We start from the raw sequence: 18,372 nt of genomic DNA, 5'->3' as shown, positions 1-18,372 counted from the left end.
AAATAGTCAGGCAAAAATAGGGAACTCCTACTTTGGGGACATTAACACATCCTAAGCAGATGAATTTACTCTTTGAATGCTAGGCATTAATAGGCAGCCTAACTACACTGAAATGAGATGAATATATGGCTTAACACTGTGTAAATCTTTCACAGGTAATTCAGAAAGAAGGTAAATATTTTCATAATAATAAGTGCCACTATTTATTTTGGGTATTAATAATAAAATGAAAGATAAAAATTACAATAAAAGAATACAACCAATTTGCTAGAAAGAACACATTTTCTGATGGCAAGAACAATTACACTGTGGAGCAGTCTGCTTAATGAGCCAGTTAAGGCTAACTTAGCAGAAACCTTCAAAGCAATATTATTTAAAAAATATATATTTTTTATCATATAGTGTAATATCTTTCTTAATTTAGCAGAGAGAATAAGGAAAATTATCAATCTTTTTCCTCCAGAAGATACCTCTCATTTTGTGTTTTTGATGGTTCATGTTACTTACATCTAGCTTATTTGAAAAAGACTGTATGAGATCTTTAAGAGAGACCCAAAAACGACATAAAAATTCTATTCTGTGTCTAGGGCTATCTGTAAGGGTCAGCTGTTACTTTTCCCAGAGTCTTTAAAGCTTACATGGAAAAAATCCTTTCCTGACCAAAGTTCAATACAAGAAAGTCCAGCACCTTTCCTTTTGCAAACATTAATGCATTTGCCTTGCTGAGTTTAAAATAAATTTTAAAATTAAGAGTTAAATTTGAAGAATGTTGATGACCTAACATTTGCCACAGAACTTTTTGTCTGGGAGTGTAAACACAGAACTGTAATTTTAAATATTAATTTTGCCAAAGGGCTTTTTCATTGCATGACACCTGAAAATTAATATTTTGGAAGTTAAGAACAGATTTATGTGGAATGCAACAATTGTCTTCAGGTTTTCTATGCATAATTTCTGGTAGGACTACTCAAGTTGGAAGCTCACCTCCTGAGATTTTACTGCCCCTTTGGGTCAAGTGGCTGCCATAGGTGCAAAAGTCCAATATCACCAACACAGCACATGCCTTCTAATCTAACCTGACATTGTTTGCCTACAAAAGGCTCCAGAAAAACATAATCCTTTCCACATTTAAAATCAGAGTATGTTGTCCAGCAGAGTTTTGCTTGGAGGTAAGAGAATATACTTTTTGGGGGCAAGGATATCCATTGATCTCCACTGATCTCCACTTCATAGTCTTCATGCTTTTATGTGCAAAATTAAATATTTACAAGGAAAAAGGGGAGTAGGGTCTAAAATAATTAAGGTGATTTCCTCATAAATTAGATTCCTCTGCTCAGAATCAAGGGCTTTTTTTTATCTACACAATATGTAGCCAGGTTTTTGCCATGAAGTTACCATTTCTGAACTCTGTGGGTGGGATCCTCAAGTATAGCATTCAGCATATTAAATAAAAGAACACGTATGCTGATTAGAAAGTGGAACTTAAATTCCAAGTTTCATGGTTTATTTTTACTTACAAAGAGAGTACAGAGTCCTTATACCACCCAGTTCATTCTTAGTACATTTTCTCTCCTTCGTTGCCTGCAATTTCATGATTGTTGCAAAGAAAATAAATGTAAGGAAATATACCATTATAACTTTTCTCCTGACTGATCAGCTCCCATGAAATAATTTTATATAGTCTGCCTGTTCCTTTGCCTATAGCTGCCAAAATCATTATCCAGTCATGTTAATTACTTTCTTATATCTCACGTTGACAATCACCATTTTGTATCTGGCATGATGTTTGTTATTAATAAATGCGCCCTTTGAAAAGCAGAGTAATAAAATAATATTTTAATTATAAAACAAATTCACTTGGTTTTATATTAAGGGTTACTGGAATATTTCGTCAGAAGTTAATTTTTAAAGACAGAGATTGTGTATATTTTCGTTTGTTTCTACAGCTTCCCACACTGCATTTCTGCCTGCAACTGGCAGTTATAAATAGAGGGCCAATTTCAGACTAAAAAAAATACTGAAATAAGCACAATAAAAAAAATCTGTGGTGGATCTGCCTGTCTGATTAAAAAAGAAAGAAAGTCCTCTGAATATAAATGCCAGTGCCATTACAAGTATATTCATCGCTGCAAAAAGGCTGTAGCTGACAAGGAAAGATGAGGGATCTCATTTTCAGGGAATTCACCACATGAGCAAGAAACACAGCATCCATTTCAATAAAGAATTGCAATGTAGTTTTCTCCTATGCTGGAAAAATGCCAGAATCTGCAGCTCACAGCTACGTTATGAGGGCTTCTAGACCTAAGTCCTTTTTCTTTGAGATGTAAGAGAAAGGGAACTGAGACACAAAAATCGTCAGGTCCAAGTGCTACAGAACATACTCATTAAAACAAGTCAACAGGATGGTAGAGACACATATTTCTCTCTTTGCCTTTTATATGCTGTAAGTATTTTGCAATCATTTATTTATAGGTGCTAGAGAGACTGGCAGCAAGAAAGGATAAGCATACATAGTCTGTGTCTCCAATTGGGTAGCTTGTGATTGATTGTTTTTGCAACATGTACATACAGATATAGGCATGATATAAATAGTCTTCTCTTTTATTGTGGTCAAAACCACATAAATCTGAAACCATTTGATACTCATGGTAGACAAACAAATGCATCTTTCACTTCCAGAGGTCAAAAATGAAGTAAAGCAATTGACAAATTGTTATAATTCTAATCTTTTCTCTACCAGCTCGCATCTGATGCCTCTGTAAGTACAGTGTCATGATGCATTGACTGACATATCTATCATATTTCTTGTCTGGCTATTTCTCTACTTTTTTCCCCAAGATAAAACATGTATAATTCTATTTTCAAAGTGATGCTGGTGTTCAATATACATGTATTAATGAAAGACTGGATTTGTGCTTCCTCCTAGAATCTGACCAACATTTATCAGTCCCAGTGAGTATCCTGTCAATATGAAACCTTCCCTTTGTAAAGATTTTTATTGTAGCAAAGAGAAGTTGTGTTTGAAGAGATTATTCTGAAGATGAAGGGACTCTTTAGAAGTTCTAAATACAGCTGTCAGTTTATAGAGTTTGAACTTTCCAAGGTATTCCGTGAGAAGTAAACAAAGGGAGCAGAAGAATGGAGACAGACTGAACAGTGCTTCTACCCACCTCCTTCTTATCCCTCTTCTTCCATTTGCAGGTTCTGCCTACTCTGTATCTGCATGGCAGTTTTGCACAATCACAAATACCAACTTGGGGTAATTTACACTGCTTCATTAACTACACTTTCAGGAAGAAAGCTTTACATGTGCCAGTGTGCGCTGTGCCAATATTTTCACCACTGCAAAATTTAAGCCCTTTTTAACCTCTGATGCCAGATGCTGCTTTAGCCCAGCATGATGATTGTTAACACAGTTGTTGAGATCCTTCTGAGTCCAGAAAAGCAGCAGACAGTTAGAGAGCATATCACTGTGGGCAGGAGCTCAAGGACATTTTGCCAAATTGAGAACGTCAGCCAAAACCTTTTGCTAATTACAGTGCTATATATCCAGAATTCATCAGAACTTAACAAAGCTATTCAGAATTTATATTTCTGAAAGAGGGAGTCAAATTTGGCCTGCTATAATCAAGAAGCAAACCCTTCTGACTCCAAAGCCTATGCCTACTTACTTAGACTGTTGGTAAGAATATGCAGGCGCATGTTCACTGGATGTTTCCACTGTCATCTGTTGCTGTTGACCACTGGCTTCCTGTGATGAAGATGCTACTGTCTGTGGAGAAGTATCAGCAACAACACCCTAGGGAATCAAATGAGAACATGAAAAACTTACTAATTTTGCTCATGGCAGTGAATTATGTAAAAGAGCTCAGCACCAGCTCACCTTTCACACATTTCTCTAGAGATCAAGAGAGTTTGAGGTAGCAGAACCACATGCTAACACAACAAACTCCATCAGTTTTAGAAAGCTAATTCAGCAACAAGAAGATTTCTCAGCCTACCAGCAGAACTTTGCTCTCACAGGTTGCAGCAAAAAACACCCTCCTCAAGGGAAGTTCCCTGCCCAATCAAAGCTAGAGGCAAATCTTCTGATTCTGGTGGATTCTGGGTTTTACTTGGCTTTTTCACAATGTATACATACCTCTTCTAATTATTGCTTACCTAGCCCAACTTCACAGTGAGTTCACATTTATTTTGTTTGATTTAAAATGCAATAAAGGCAGAATCTAGACTCACTGCTTTCCACTTTACTACACATCCAAATGAATTTGAGTCACCTTAGAAGAATGCTGTCCTTTTCTATACACCGTCTCTATGCATGTTCCCTTCAAAAATAAATTTGCCTTACACTAAAGACTTTAATCTGTTAAGTCAAAGCTCCAATGAAGTTTTGTTTTGTTTATATATTTGCAAAAAGTAGATAAGTAAACACATAAAAGATTATATTCATGAATGTAAGATTATGCACAATTCCTTATCCTATTTAGACAGTCTGAACTTGGTTTAAGTTTTTTGTATGCTTTCAAAGCAAGATACATTTTCTTTCCTCTACTCTCATGCTTGGTGTGTTGGTCTCATGAATAGCAAGTATCTTCAGGGAACATGCTTTATTACTCTATTGCACACAACAGAGCCAGAAGAGGGAGCACAAAGCACTTGCTTTGTTTTTATTTGAGTCTCGTGTAAACAACAGGTAGTTTATTTTAAAGCATCTGTTAAAATATCAGTTTCATTTTTCAGAAATTCTTTATATCTATTGCTTAGCAGACTGCCAGTATTATCTTTTTCTGTCTACTTCCTTGTCTTTATCCTTCTCCTTTTGTCCACCTCATCTTGAGATTGTAAACTCTCTGGGGCAGAGATTGTATTTTTTGGTCTCTGCCTGTGGAGCATCCAGCATGGTAGGGTCCTGGTTCATGATGCTACATGAATACAGATAAACATTAACAATAATCATCATCACTGGATAAGAGCAAAACAGGCTGTAGATTCAGATAACATTTTGATTATTATAGTAGATAATTAGGACATTGAGTTACTTTAGAAGGCATGACTGTACTAGCGAGTGATAGGGAGGAGGGCTCAACAAGTAATTTAAATTAACCTTAATTCTCATTTGGACAGGTCAGCACGGTGTGCAGACAACCCCATGATATGAACCACTTTCTATCCCACCATGTCCTTTTAATTCAGATTTGTATCTGCCTGATTTAGACTTAAGAATGGCAATTGAAAAGAGGCACTCACAGTGCACTTGCAAACAAATGAGGTTTAAGGCAAAATCATACCGAGGCAAAAAAGACTGAAACATAACCAGCTCAGTACAACAGAACAGCAGGAGCCTTTCCTGTGGGACCTTATCTGGGAATAATTGCAAAGAACCAGGAGAAAACAGGATAAGCCCACTTGACTGCTGGCGAAGCCACGCCAGCAGTACCACTAATTCACATCCTCAAAGCACAGAGTAGGAATAGCACAAAATCCAAAGTTCACACAGATGAAGACAGAAGTACAGAGACCCTGGCACTCCTTGCCTTACCCCAGAGTAGGGCAGAAGTTGTTAATGAAAGAGGGTAGTGCCAAAGAGAAACACACAGGGAAGAGGATGCCAAGGCTCCCTCCTCTCACTGTGCTCAGCTGCCCTTATGAAGCTTCACAGAAGTGGAGGCCAAGCTGACGCTCTCCCAGCAGCTTGTGGTCTACAGGGTTGAGTAAATACTTACTCATTAGACTGTCATCAGCATGACTCAGCCCCAAGGAGGGAGGGAGCGAATCCTTCCTCAAGGATGAAAAGCACTCAGTCAGTGCAGCATCCTCCACGTCTGTATATACAAGAGGAAGGTTTCCATTGCTCAATCACTTTTTCTGGTGGCTAAATGTTTCAGCAATTACCTATGCTTGCTAAGGACCGCATCAAACCCTCTTGCAATCTTCTCTTCTTGAAATCTCTTTTGGTTTCGTGGTCTGCCTGCTGGGTTTGTTTTCCTGTCTCTTCCCATCTCCCTCCCAAGTACATGGGGAAAAAATAGTCATAATCACTGATGTTTTTATTCCGTGTCCTGCTGTACAACAAAACAAATGCAAAACAAGAGCCCTTGCAAATAATTTAAAAAATAAAAAAGAGGGGTTAGAAAAAAGAAGGAAAAGGAAAGAAAGAAAACAAAAAGAGAAAGAGAAGTGCAGTCCTCATTTAATAAGCTGGAAGCTTCCAGCCACCACTCCATAAAGAACCTTTAGGCCCCTTTCAAACAACAGGTGCACAAAGACATAATAAGTAAGAGTTCTGTTCCCCCTTCACTCTACTTTAATGGATGGAGATAAACTTACTTCAATAGGGACAGCTGTTGGAGGCACAGGAGTGTACTGGGGAATGTATGTCCCTTGCATAGGTGCAGCAGCAGTCATATACTAGAACAAATCAAAAGCAAATGAACAGTAGAAAACCACAATTAAGATGCATAAAACCATGTTAGAAGAATGACATTCTTTCAATTTACCATTGAGAGCTTTTAATAAGACTGTAGCATATTATTTCTTTTAAGTAAGGACTTTAGGTGCAACTTACCCAGCTATAAAAAATTGTAATATTGAACTTCAAACTCAGGTCATATCTGAATATAGGCAATAGTAAACATCTCTGACAAAAGCAGATTGTTCTCTAAAATTGAGAGACTCCTATTTGCATTTACAAAAAAATCAGTGGAGACATGATAGCAGTGTATATATATATATATATATATATATATCTTATCTAATGACACCTAAAAAACATGATGCATGAAATTTGAGAGGTTTATTCCATCTATATTTACCCCATCAACAGCAGAAGTTGGGTTTACAGGGATACAAAGCTGCAGATAGGTGCAATCCAAGACAGGAGAAATAAAGCAAGAGCAAGATCCATCTGGAGTTTCTCCTTTTGTACACAGGTACCTTAGCTAAATTCTTATGGCTGATTCTTACTATCCAGGGATTTTTCCTATGCATTTTGAAACTTGTGCAAATTATTATAGCAACAATTTGTATTAGCTTCTCTGAAAGATGGTCTCTCCCAAGAACTACAAAACAATCTTTTTTAAAATTCATGTATGCATGTGAATTTTGTCATTGCTATGGTACTGATTTCTTTATATACAGCACTTCTCAAAAACCTCTTGAACTGAATGCAGCAGTCATTGTTCAAATTTTCAAATAAAGTATTAAGTCCTTAGATCTATATGTACTTTTCTTTCTGCAATCCAGTCCTTACTACATGTCTTCACTGACAAGAATCTCAGAATGTGCCCAATCCCCCAACTGACTGTATGACACTTCCACTACATGTTATCTTCAAAGACACACCAAAGATCTGAATCAGCCCACAATGTATTTGATGAATTTTAAAATGAGTTAAATATAGCTTTGCTTCCTGGCAGAGCTAGGAAGTGCTTGCAGGATTTTATTCCGCTGTTTATAGTAAAATTTACATTTAAAGCACTCTCCCACCTCAATTTTAAACTAACTGGATGGTTTGATATGCCTGTCACAAACATGCATTGTGAAATTGCAAAGTGGGGTGAAGACTGCAGCAATGCTGGAGAAACGCCTAAGGGAATGACAACAGCATATGTAAGAATCTCACAGCTAAATTCTGAAATATTCTTTCAAGTAGAAGAAAATAAAAAGTATTTAAGTGAAATTGTTTTCTATTAAAAAACTAAGTGAGGATCATATGTGACATAGAAGGCATACTTGCAATATGAGCAGCATATGGTGTTGAGAACCATTACAGTATTTTTCCCCAAATTTACAGTGTTTTCCTGAACTTGAGCAAAGAGACAGGAGTGCCCTCAGTGTCTGTGTGCCTGTATCAGGCCATGCTTTTCTGCAGCTCTTTTTCCTTGTTCTTCAGGAAGAGAATTGAATTCAATAGTGTTTTTTATTAAGGTTAACTCCCCAAAAGCATTAGGCCAACTCTCCCTATTGTACTCAGTGCAGTTGGGCTGTTCTCCTGCCTCACAGATTAAGAGCTAATGAGAATGCTACAGTGGGGTTTTGCAGAGCTCCTTCTGCTCCATTCATTCTGCCTTGTAACATGCCCTCACATGTTGGGAAGACATCTGTTGTGTAGCATTGTTCTAAATGTGTCAATATTTAACATTAACCTAAAGCACACATTCTTAGAGTTCTGCAAAAACCTGCAAGGGTTCTAACATCCATGCAGTCTAACTTCACTTGTACAAATATATAGAAACTTTATTTGAAAATGTTAATTTAAATAATAAAGTGGTATCATTCAACTTGAACTTCCTCTGTTTTCTTCCTTCAACCTGGCAGAAGAACAACATTCAGACTCTTATAAGATGCAGGTGTCAGCCATTCCCTACCTTACACACAAACCCATGTGACAATATACAAACAATAAACTACTCAACTGCCTTTTAATTCAGATCACTCAATTTTTGCAAAGTCCTTTGGCACTGTGTTCTGTATCACAACAATGGAAACTGTCTGGGAATTACTGATGTCTTTGCTGACTCTAAAAGCACTGCTTTCTGTAGTTGTGCAGTTTCTTACTCTATTACTTTTTATCTCTTGAGGCAGATCCTCATCTTCCTTTCCAGCCTCCTTCATGTTGCTTCTTTCACTGCCAGATAATCTCTAGGGAAAACTGTACTGTTAACTTGAGTGTCACTGGTGGCCCTGGCCAAAGCCTGCCTGCCCTGGTCTTTTCAGATACTCACATGTCCTGGTTTAATTTTTTTTGCAGAAGTTTTAACTGAATTCAGTCAAACAGCAATGATTTAAAGCACTGGAGACCAAAACTATCGAGTTACTTGCCAGACTCCCTGGAGAACTGTAGGAAAGTGACTTCTCCCCTGCATATAACACTCTGCATGTCTAAATATCTAGTACTAATAGTGGATCAGTTTTTCTGAAAAATCCTTTAGAGTTCTATAATTAAAAAGAAAAATGTTGTTAGCCAAATTAGTTCCACCAATGGCACGAATGAAATCAAAGTACTTGTGGCAAAGATTTTGGTCACAGGAAAATTTAGCCAAGGTTCAGTGCTACAGAATACTACTGCTTTATAAATGGCCCTGGATCACACAGCAGCAGTGGTCTGTATCACAGGTACACACACGGTGCCCTTTAGTGGAATGTCCAAACATATTTAATGCCTTCCTCTTTACAAATATAAAGATACACTCACCATTTTGGGCAAGAGTTATTGGGTCAGCAATTAAACATGTTATGGGGGTGCGGTGGTTTGACAGGAAATATGTTTTCTGGGATGCTGTGGTCAGGCCAATGGGTGCTCAGATTTTAATATTGGCACCTAATGTGGCCATTGAGACATTGGGTCCGCCTCTGAGCACACAGGGTTAAAGCAGGGCTCTGGCCTGGGAGGCTCTCTTGGGTTCCAGTCAGGGAAAGGTTCAGAGCTGCCCTGGCCGGCTGCGGGCTGGGCGGGGCAGGGGCAGCCATGGGGCCGGGTGAGGTAGGCCCAGGGGCAGCCATGGGGCCGGGTGAGGTAGGCCCAGGGGCAGCCATGGGGCCGGGTGAGGTAGGCCCAGGGGCAACCATGGGGCCGGGTGAGGTAGGCCCAGGGGCAGCCATGCGGCCGGGTGAGGTAGGCCCAGGGGCAGCCATGGGGCCGGGTGAGGTAGGCCGGGCCTGGACAGAAGGGAGGGGAAGGCCCTTGCAGGATGGAAGGGTGGAGGAGGAGCACTGAGAGACATCGGGCAGCCACCCGATGAGAGTGTGTCTCTCTCACCCCAGGAGAGACAGAGAGAGAGCCTGTGCCTGTGCTTGTGCCACCTTGAAATTTAATAGTGGCCGGCCGAGAAGGAGAAGGCGGGGGGGGGGGAAGCAGCGAGAAGGTGCCCAGCTGGACAGCCATGGGAGTTCTGGACAGACAGAGGCTCAGATTTGTTACCCATTTCTTGGATGATGGAAACCTTACAAATGCTAATCCTCCTGGAGATGAATGAGAAGAGAGATATAGATGAGATAAGAGGAAATGGGCCACGAGAGAAATAGAGAAGAACTCAGGTGGAAGAGATGATGGAGTAGCTTATGCTGGACTCTTTTTGTGTAGCCATGGACAGAGCCATGTTCCTTGTGATACAGGGACTGCATTCTAGGGGGAGGCAATGCCTCAGGACCAAGAGGGTTCAGTGTGGGTACCCCTTGGCCCCAGGGGGTGAAAAATATGGGGGGGACAGATGTCCCAAAGTTGAGACTGTGCCTTTTTGGAGTGGGACGAAGCATCCTTAAAAGTTGACCCTAGAAGCAGCTCTGGTCCGTGTTCAGTGGTGAGAGCACTGGACATGAAAGGAAGAGGTCACCATTGGCACAAGAAGGACTCCTTCTCCTCTTGATGAACTGAGGATTGAGTATTCTGAAGGGTGGTGCTGGACCAAGAGTCGATGATTTGGGGGATGTATTGAGAATTTGGTAGGGAGGAGGAGGAGGAGATGTATTTGTGAAGTTTTCATTTTCCTTGTGTGTTTCATTTTTTTCCCTTTCCCTTGTAGTTTAGTTAATAAATTAATTTTTTTTCCTAAGTAGGAGCCTGCTTTGCTTATTCCCAGTCACATCCACAGCAGAAACCAGGGAGAGGGTATTCTCATGGGAGCACTGACATTGTGCCAGTGTCAAACCATGACAGGGGGGTTGGAACTGGTTCTCTGTCTCCAGAGTCTCACTGAAGGGTTCACTGAGGTTCTGTAAAAATCTTTACCAACCTATAAAGGCCAACTACTACTTTGTTCTCAGAGACACATAATTGGTAGTATCTGAAGTTCCCTCACATGCAGCACAACGGAGTCCCAGCTGAGACCACATGGATTTGGAGGGTCTGCCCTGCTGGATCAGTTTCTACTATGGGAAGTAGTGCTGGGAAGCTGCTTTAGCTTAGTTTGTTTACTAACAATGTAATGAAAAAGGAGACATTAATTTTTTTTATAACTGACACTAGCTCAAGCAAGTTTACATGTATTTCTTTCCTTTGTGAACTACATAATCCTAATTCTCTGATCTCACAGGATAAATAAAGATTACACAGTGCTAAGGCACAATGTCAGTGTTGATACTTACAACAATGGGTTTGGATAATGCAAGAGTTGAATTCCTTGTCATGAATATTCATGGTTGGTTGTTTAGCAAAATGTTTCCTGAACACTGCTGTTTAGCAGCTTCCATATTCAGCACACAATGAGCCCACTGGAATCTGTGTCTCTTCCTGGGTCCCCCAGACCCTTTGCCTACCTATTCTATTAAAAAATGCGCTCTGAATCTGTTAAAGTGAATAGCATCCAGGCTAGGAGGTGGAAAAGGTATTCAGAAATTATTATGAGATTTAAAGAAAAGTTAAATATTTTATATGTACTCAATTTAAGACCACCCGAGATGAAAATTCTAGTCTAAGGACATCCTTGAGCTGAGGGACTCTACTATAATGCAGCTCAATTTGGATTACAGCTCCTGTAAATATACATATTCTGCACATGGCTTCCCATCTACCTCAAGAACATCATGTAACTTGGAAGTCGGCAGATGGCAAACACAGAAGACATCTATGTCAGAAGGCCACCACTGACATTTATTTTCTCTGTGAACCACACTCAGTACAGTTCTTTATCCACACATATGTGTGAAACAGAGTCAGCATGACTCACATGCTCAGCTCAGCAGCACCCAGCTACATCCACTAAATATCAATATTATGAGCACTGAAAGGAGAGAATCTGAAAAACCCAAATGCATCCTTTCTTTGTCATGTGTTTCCATCAGGATTAAAGATTCTTGTGCTGTGATGTGATCAGTCATTCAACAAGGTATGTGCAAGGCAGAGGAAACCACTGTTCATTCTTCCACAGCTGTACAGGCTTTGTGGGTCTAAAAGTAGAAGCTGCTCATTTCTGACAGTAAAATGAATAGTGACTCTACAGGCAGAGATGATGGATCTGGAGGTTATAAGGGAGCTTTTCTCAGCAGTCTGATCCTTTAAAAGCCAGTAATTTCTACTACAGAAATCGACTACATTGCTGGTGGCAACAGGCTCCTAATTTGCTTGTAAACTATTGTTTTCTTCATACAGAACAGAGAATAAATGTTCTCAGCACTGAAGACGTGCAGTATTATAATATGATTCATGCTTTATGATGCCCAACTGCTTAATTCAGACTGCACTGATCAGGTACCAATTTAGTCTATATGCTACATTAAGAATTCTACTCTTGTCTTTTCCGATGGGGTTTTTGTTTTTTACCATTTTGAAACAACTTAAATGTGTGGAAAAATATGTAGCTAGAAAACAAGAGTGTTGATGTACACTTACACCTCTGTTCTTTCAGAACCTGCCCTCTGTGACTACAAAGAGTTAAATGCCAGGAGGTAACAAATGAGGAGGAGGGTTGAGGGGACAAAATGAGATCCCTCAAGAAGGATCATGTTTAATTCAGAGAGCAACATCACTTCTTCCAGATCTGCAAACAGCAGGGTGTCCCAGCCTGGCTCCAGCAAGGATCGTGTTAAGCCTGCAGCAAACACCAAACCCATAAAGGTGATGGGCACTGGGAAATAAAAAAACAGGAGGAAGGCAGCTGCCTGTACCCAACAGAGTGAGGGAGCATGCTGCAGTAGGATAATAGGATTTACCCATCAGAGGTGGAGCTGAGTCACCTGCAGGGAATTTGCAGGAGCTTACATTGAGACTGTGGCACAGGTAATGTCCATTTATTCATCTGCCCTAATAAGCTCTTAGCCTGCTTTTCTCAGGCCCAGGTTACTGCAGAGTCAGGCATCTGCCTAACAGCTGAGGTACATAGCAAACACCCCTTACACCAGCCATTAGTTACTGAATTTGAGCTGAGACACTGCCTGAAAGAGTGCCTCTTGCAAGACCAAACTATTTCATTTACAGCACCGGAAGAGTTTGGCTGCACATTCTGTTTAAATTCTGAAGGCCATCATTAACAGAATGTATAAGAAACCACCCTAAAGTTCAGTTCTATTTATAGGCCTAGTTGCCTATAAAATAACACAGCTGTGATTAGACAGAGGCTGCTGCAGATACATTAACTCTCTTGGTCACTATGAGTACTGTGGGATTCTAGAGACTGACAACAGTTGATAATCTGATCAATGTTGAATAAGTTTCCTGGTATAAAGAAAACAAAAAAGAACTAACAAAATGAGATTGTAGCAGATATGTTGCAGTAAATCTGGAAACCTCAAACAACACTCAGAATCAATTGACTTGCCAAGGACAAACAGCGATGACCTTGACAACCAAAAAAATGTTTAAGAAGCCTTTTATACATTCTATGTGCAAATGCTTTTTTCTGGTGTTTTGCTTTGTTTTATGTCAATATGTAGCTGTTGCAAGAATCAAAGGTCTCTTTCCTTCTATCATCAGCCTTCATGTTTCTGAGAAGACAGGGAGCCTTTTCACTCACGGTGAGAGCCAAAATGCAGAAGCCCTGTACCAGACTATGCTGGTAAACCCTTACACCAACCACCACAGCCTGCTAAAAGGAGATTAAACAGGATGTCTAACGTGAGCAAATGCTAAATCATGTATCTGAAATAAGCAAGGTTTCCAGAATCTGGTCTTCAATGACTATTTGTGGTTTCCTATCACCACATGAGCTATAGTACAGTGATAATGACTTAGCTTTTCAGGATTCCCAGAATTAATGCCAGGTTTGTTTCTGCCTTTTTTTTTCTTTTTCTTTTTTTTTTTTTTTAATCTTTTAAACCATCTGAGAAGTCTAGACACTGCATCACTAACAGAATTATGTGAAAACATTTGCATTGCTGGAAAACTGAAGGAAATGAGTCTGTTGGCTGAATTTATTTTTATCTTTTTTTTTTTAATCTTTTTTTTTAACCCCATGAAGGAAACGTGCCCTTCCACTTTCAAATCTCTTTCCCTGCAAAGAACAAAAACTGCATCTCTCTTTGACCATTGTCAGGTGGTTATAACTTTAATGAAATATGGAATAAAACCACTGCTTTTTTCTCTCTGGTTCCACCTTCTCATTTGAAAATACCCTGTTCTCTGATAGAAAAGAACATTGTCTTGCTGTGTCCTCTTATCCCATAGTCTGGCATGGAGATACGGGAACTCAGGAAGAGAAAAGGACCATCTAGTTCATCAGTGCCAGTGGCAGTTCAATGAAATACAATATCCAGCTGCCACAATTTTCACTTTAAACTTAAAATATCTTTTGCTACCCAGAAGCATTCTCATTTTCCAGCTCAATCCTGTACTTATTCAATAGCTGTTATTAATTTCACTTTCTCCCAATTAAAGAATGGGAGAATAAATGATATGAAGTTTTTGCATATATTACAATAATTTTGCTAATAATTATCAGCCAGGCCTAAAATATAATAATATAATTCCATTTTACCACACAATTACCATAGTCCTATCAAGAGCAGCTCTGTCATTCAACAGAATCCCATTGCTGGGCCACTGCACTCATTGTTCAGACAGAGAATAGAAATCTTCACCGAATTTAACATTCCTTCCCTGCTGCTCAGTAATACAAATGTATTTAGGAATGCTGGCTATCAATTCCCTTTCAACCTTCCTAATGAGATGTTACCTAATTCTCTGAGCATGTTAAATGAAGGTAGAGAGAATAATAACTTCAAGAACTATATTTGCAAACTAATCTCCTTTTCTCTTCAGGAGTTCTAAACATCCTTCACAAATCCCTATCTGTGGAAATCAGAGTAATACAAAGGTATAGAGGAAAAAGTGCAGATGAGCTAACCCCCCCCATAGCTAACAGGTCTTTTCTTCTGTCTGAAATTCAGTCCTGCTACTAAAGTACAGTGATCAGGACTAATCAGATAAAGACTATTTCGAGTAAATAAATATGAGAACAGTCAGATACCCACATACAGCTGTGCACCAGCTCTCACTAGCATACACTTTGTAAAAACTGTAGTGAATGTAAACAGTATAAACAGATAAATAAAAAACCTGGCTCATTCACTTTAACCACTTTTTAGTCTAAAGGCTGGCACTAAAAATGAACTCAGTAAAAGTCTCAAACCACTTCCAGATATCTCATCAATGTGTGAAAAGGGTGAAAACAGAGGAAAACTCATCAGGATATGAAAATAAATTCCCATTCTGATTGCATCTTTCATTAATTGGAAACTTCCTTTAGGCACTTGACCTGAGGGTGCCAAAGATCCTTGCACTCCATGTGAGTGTACCAAGGCCCGTGATAGTTTCACTCTTCCTTGTGACATAGTAGGTGGGAACCCATGGAGACTGAACAGAAATGTAAACTGATCCCCCATGTATGACTGCATATATGAACAGCCCCAAGATGTGAAAAATGCTTTTTTTCATCATTTGAATAATGCCATATGTCTGATGGCAAGAGAGGAAGACTTCTGTGCTTAAAACAAAGACTCTGGCAATTTGTTGTATTTTCTTAATTCTTCAGTTCTTACATGTTCCTCTACAAGTGAGGCTTTTTTTTTTTTTTTTTAATACCCTCTATGTTCCTGTTCTATGAATGCACATTATGAGCTCTCTGGGGCAAGTTTCTGAGCACAGGTTAGTGCCTGATTTATTACAGTCCTGTCTGCAGCGCCCTATATAAAATCAGGGTATAGTGACTGTATCATAATCATACTGCATCAGTTTTGGTCAACCAGGGGTGGCAATCACTGAGATTCTGTGTGAGATTCACACATTTATATTCTTCTTTCAGATCTTATGTACTGGAAAATAAAGGGGTGATGCAGCAGAATTATAACTGTGGCTTCTGATATTTAAAAATTTCCTATGCACCCCTTTAGTTGAAAATTCTTAGACATTTCCATTTAACTGCAATTCTGCCAATTAGTCCCTGATGAATGGCTGCTAGTAAGATGAAGGCAAACTGATCTGTACATTTTCATATTTTCAACATAAGTTTAAAAAAAAAGTGTCAGTAAATCTCTCAACATATAAGCACACTGAGCTATTTTATTTCATAACACATCCGTTTATATGAACAAATAATTGTTTTCTAGAGGTAAACATGTCTTCTAAATGCTATTATATCTCTGTGAATGTTAAGAGTCTAAAGAGAAGCAGACTGCTGTGTGCAAACGTGCTGTATGGTTAAAACAAAAGGAGAACTGCTTAGACTCTTTAAATAACAGTTGCTCATCAATCATCACATGCACTTTCCACTGCTCTTTCAGACCAGGGATAAAAGTGGACAGCTCATGGGCCAGCTGTCTAAGAATGAAGCAGATGAAAGCCAAGACAATTAGTTGGAAGCTAAACCAAACCAAAAAGAACAGTAAAAAGAGACAAAAGGGCACATGAATGTTAGTATTTCCAGTTTTCCTAGAAACAGAAGAATTTCAACATCTCCTCCATGAAAAGGTAGTCATGCCAGGCAGAGGAAAGATAATAAGATAACAGAATTACACCACCAGTGTACACCTGGACATTGTTAAGAGCAGCTAAAGCATGATATTCTTCAGTCCTTTATCTCTAAAAGATCCTTAGAATCCAAAATATTTGGCTAAGTATCATGAAAGATACCACTGTGGGAAGGGAGGGCAGGGGAGGGCAGGGCAGGGACCATTTCAATACTTCATAACAAACACTGCTGTTCACCAGTACCCTGCATGCAGAGATGGAGGAGAAGTTGTCAGTTCAGTGAGCCTGAAACACCTTGCAGACATCACCTTCTGGGGCTTACCCTGGAAGCAAGCAATGGCATTAGGGATGCCTTGCAAGCTGTCCTTCCTGAATGGATGGTGAACATGCACCCACAGTCCAGGCTTAGGCAGGGGGAGACACGTTCCTTCTGGGAAATGCTGGGCCCTATGCCTAAGGATACAAGGAAAATCAGCCTGCTCATGGGCATGTGTGGATAAACATCCCCCAAATCATGCACTCAGGCCTTCCAGGCAGCCCATCACAGAGATGATATGGTTGAGTAGGGAGTTTACAAGACCCAAGAGCCCTGCTTCATCTCAGCCCTCATGTGAAGCTCTGGGATGTCCTTACCTCTTCCTACACATCTGGAAACTGGCACTACCTCTTCAGTCTTCAAGCCAGTACCCTGCTTTTTTTCCCAGGACAATCCCACCAAGTTGCCTCACCAAAGTAACATTCCTGGGGTTTTCTGACTTGGCTGCCAGACTGATCTGGCCCTCAGTAAGCAGACCTGTAAGCTGACCCAATAGGAGGTCTGGAAGCCTGCCCAAAGCATTGGACATGCTGAGGCTGCTCTGGAACATGAAATCCTGGGAGTGTTTTGCAGCTGCTGCCTGAAAACTGACAGAAACCAAGATGGACATTTAAGCCAGTTGGCAGCTGCCAAGGTCTTGCAGACTAGATTTTGTATTGGGAACAACATGAGGCATTGTTTCTGAAAATTAAATTCTGCTTGGAATTTCTGGCTCAAGAGAGAATCTTTCTGGTTTGTTCTGAGTTTTTAGAAGATGAATCAGAATGAAACCAAATTTCATAAGATTGATTTCCCACAAACTGGAAACCATGAGTGTTGCTTGGCCAACTCTTCATCTATCTGCAACTTCAGCAAAAGGATAAGCCATATTTGTATTTGGATAGGGTGGGGATACTAGAGAATACTAACCTTTAATGGCTGATGCCAACTTCAGTGCACCTAAAGTAAAGTATTTTAAAGTGATGCAGTACAAAATATTGCTTCTCATTGGCATAAAAATTGTTATGTCAAAATCTTGAAATGTATTTACATGATCACTAGCTTGGCTTACATGGCAGGGCTATGGAAGATGGTAATAGTGAGCATTTCTGGGGAAATCTTCCTTTTCCACTTTCCACACACTCTTGAAATTCTTGTGGAAGAAGGATCACCTTAAAATTAAAGTCAATGCTCTACTGATAAAGTGTGACTGTGTAAGAACATTACAGTCTGTCTCTTGATATGTTAACTATCAGCTGTGGGAGGACCTCTGAGACACATTGGATCATATCAGCAATAGGACTATAAAAGTAAAGGAGAAACCTTGACTTTTAGTAGAGTGGACTGAACTATACTGTTATGTCATCAGCTTATCTACCATGTAATGATCTGCTAACAATGTTGAACTCCTAAACTTGCATAATAAAAATTACACAGAATCTCTCCTAATTTGTCATTGTTTCATCCAAAAGATAAGGGGAAGAGGTAAAGAAGATACCAAATTTTTTTTTAAAAATTGAAACAAACAATGAAACAGATGAAACAAATCAATGAAAACCAGCAGAACAAAACAGAAAATGCAAGAAGGAAAAAAAAAATAAAAATCCCAATACCTCAAAAAATAGCCATCCCTCCTTGCCATAAGCCTTCCTGTCTAATCATCTAATCACTAATTTGTCTC

At 39.5% G+C, this 18,372-nt stretch overlaps 1 protein-coding gene across 7 annotated transcripts in view; it reads right to left on the bottom strand.

Annotated features, from left to right (window-relative positions):
- RBMS3 (RNA binding motif single stranded interacting protein 3) overlaps positions 1-18,372 on the bottom strand; it is a 705,639-nt gene that overhangs the window by 4,511 nt on the left and 682,756 nt on the right. For 3 of the 7 annotated variants that reach the window (XM_077177065.1, XM_077177076.1, XM_077177079.1), the window contains 3 exons: positions 6,328-6,408; positions 3,672-3,799; positions 1,518-1,581 (listed from right to left, as the gene is read on the bottom strand). In XM_077177065.1, the coding sequence (XP_077033180.1) occupies positions 1,536-1,581; positions 3,672-3,799; positions 6,328-6,408 (255 nt within the window). In that variant the 3' untranslated portion in view covers positions 1,518-1,535. Of the gene's footprint in view, positions 1-1,517; positions 1,582-3,667; positions 3,800-6,327; positions 6,409-18,372 lie in introns of those variants that run through there. The other 4 variants (XM_054633915.2, XM_077177093.1, XM_054633930.2 and 1 more) reach the window with 2 other exon arrangements.

The sequence above is a fragment of the Agelaius phoeniceus genome, chromosome 1 (assembly GCF_051311805.1).
Source record: "Agelaius phoeniceus isolate bAgePho1 chromosome 1, bAgePho1.hap1, whole genome shotgun sequence".
Classification (NCBI taxonomy): Eukaryota; Metazoa; Chordata; class Aves; order Passeriformes; family Icteridae; genus Agelaius; species Agelaius phoeniceus.
The sequence above is the reverse complement of the archived record's forward strand: the minus strand, read 5'-3'. Positions and strand labels throughout refer to the sequence as shown.